General features: G+C 37.0%; 1 protein-coding gene across 2 annotated transcripts in view; it reads left to right on the top strand.

The window, feature by feature from the left end:
* GC5 (golgin Putative 5) overlaps positions 1-2,171 on the top strand; it is a 10,928-nt gene that overhangs the window by 205 nt on the left and 8,552 nt on the right. Inside the window, exons 2-3 of one of the 2 annotated variants that reach the window (XM_021442936.2) lie at positions 350-574; positions 1,385-2,171. The exon at positions 1,385-2,171 is cut by the window's right edge and continues 157 nt beyond it. In XM_021442936.2, the coding sequence (XP_021298611.1) occupies positions 424-574; positions 1,385-2,171 (938 nt within the window). In that variant the 5' untranslated portion in view covers positions 350-423. The remainder of the gene's footprint in view (positions 1-349; positions 575-1,384) is intronic. The other variant, XM_021442937.1, reaches the window with a different exon arrangement.

The raw sequence follows: 2,171 nt of genomic DNA, 5'->3' as shown, positions 1-2,171 counted from the left end.
TCTTGATTCCGTAATTTGAATCTCTCGTTATCTTTAAAGTAATTCCTTTCAAATCGATTTAACTGCGTATCCTTCTTAGTTCAGGTGTCTTTTTCACTTCCTCTAATTTACTTATAACAATTAACGATCAAGTAATAATTACAGCGGCGATTTTTCTTAGTTTTCTTTCAATTCTTTCTTTTTTTCACGCTTAGTTTCTCATTCTCGGCATTTTTATATCTTTGAATGGATCGTAATTCTTTCCTTTATTCAAGTTTCGATTTAGATCTTTTTGGTTTCTGATTTGAACAGTTTGGATCATGGCATTTTTCTAATTATTTTTTTTAATACCGAATTTGGGGCATGTCAGTGTAGGGTTTCTCATGTTGTTGAATCGGTGGATTTGAGTTTTTGGATCGAGTTATTTTAGGTATTTAAAGAAGGATGGCTTGGTTTAGCGGGAAGGTGTCCTTAGGGGGCTTTCCCGATCTAGCTGGGGCGGTGAATAAGCTCCAGGAGAGCGTGAAGAATATTGAGAAGAATTTCGATACTGCTCTCGGGTTTGAGGAGAAGTCTGAATCCAGCAGCAATGAAGGTATTTTTTTTTTTGTTTTACATTGTTCACGCTGTTAGTATTTTATGCAATCGCTTGTATTTGAATGGGAGTTGTAGTGTAAACCTATGTTTTTGGCATTGTGATATTAGATTCTTGTTGATGAATAAATGGCTGCTGTTATAATCATTGAAAGAAACTTTATGAGAATTATTCGATCAGTCAACCTGTAGTTGTAAGTTTGTGTGTTTTAGGATGGTGGCATGTTTCAAGCATGCTGCCTTAATTTCATCTTGTGGGAGTTTAATTAGGAAAACTAACTAGTAATTTGTCTGTACTTACAGATAGTAGTGCTAATTTACCGGTGCATTTACAAATGAGAAAATAAGACTGGAGTAATGAAATGCAAGGTTTGCATTTTTGACATATTGTTGTTCCTGAATGATACTGTGAAGGCCAATTCTTTTACTATTTTGTTTGAGATTGGAATAATGGAAAATAAGGAATTGTAATCTAATGACTGCTTTACTTCCCATTCTTTGTAATCTCAATCCTACTGATGGAGTTTGGACTTACCTAACTCGGTTTTCTTCTTCTCTTTCTTTAAAATGAAGTTATCTCCATATAACTGTATTTTGGCATATCCCTTGCATGAAAAATTCGATGCTGATCTCATACTACTTAAAAAAGGGTACATACTTGTGAAAGAAAAGAAAAGATGCATCTAACTGCTTATTCATTTCGATCTAAGAATTTTAAAATTGAAAAGCATATTAAATCACTGTTGTTTGGAAGTTATTAGTGAGTTTTGGACAAATCATGCATATGACCTACTATCCACATTCATTCCAGGTTCGGGATTGTGGTCTTCAGATAGAAAAGCACTCTTTGATCCAGTTATGGCCTTTATGGGCCATAAAAGTGAGGAAACTGCTGTTGAATCATCAGGAAAACTTGAATCCTCACAGGCTCCACCAGAAGTTGAGGAAAAAGAAGAGGCTGAAAGTGACAGGTCACTGCATTCTCCTGAGCAAACCACTGTTGAAGAGGATAAAAATGCTGTCCAGGTAGAAAAAGATGAAGAACATTCTAAGGTTGTGGAGAGTTCAGATACTGTGTTTCCAGACCCTGCGAAAACTGAACCAGAATCAGAACCAGTTTCTGTTGAGCCTTCTGAATCTACGTTTCAGAATGTTGAATCATCGGATTCTCCTGAAAATGAACAACAGAAAGAAAGCACAGGATTGGTACCTTCTGAAAGTGCAGACTTGAAGGAAGCCAAATTAGAAGCCGCAGAAATAGACCAAGTTCAGGATGCTATGGCTGTGCCAGCAGAGTCAAGCAATGTTGTAGACATACATGAAAGTACAGATGAACAAAAGCTACAAACAGAAGAGGTTTTAGAGAAAGGTTCTCCAGTTAAATCTGAAGAATCAAGAGATAGCCAAGCTGGTGCTGGTGGTGGCCTTGATGAGCTAGAGTTCTCTAGTTCACATTCTATCAGGGTTGAGGAGACTAAAAGTGCTCACGAACTTCCGCTGCCCAGTGTTGTTCCTTCAGATGAGGCTCAAGGGATGGTTTCTGAATCAGTTTTTTTTGAAAATGATGCAAATACGAAAAGAGTTGAAGTGGATCAGCG

The sequence above is a fragment of the Theobroma umbraticum genome, unplaced genomic scaffold (assembly GCF_002168275.2).
Source record: "Theobroma umbraticum cultivar Fairchild unplaced genomic scaffold, ASM216827v3 scaffold_34.0, whole genome shotgun sequence".
In the NCBI taxonomy this organism is placed as follows: Eukaryota; Viridiplantae; Streptophyta; class Magnoliopsida; order Malvales; family Malvaceae; genus Theobroma; species Theobroma umbraticum.
This window is presented reverse-complemented; position numbering and strand designations above follow the sequence as displayed.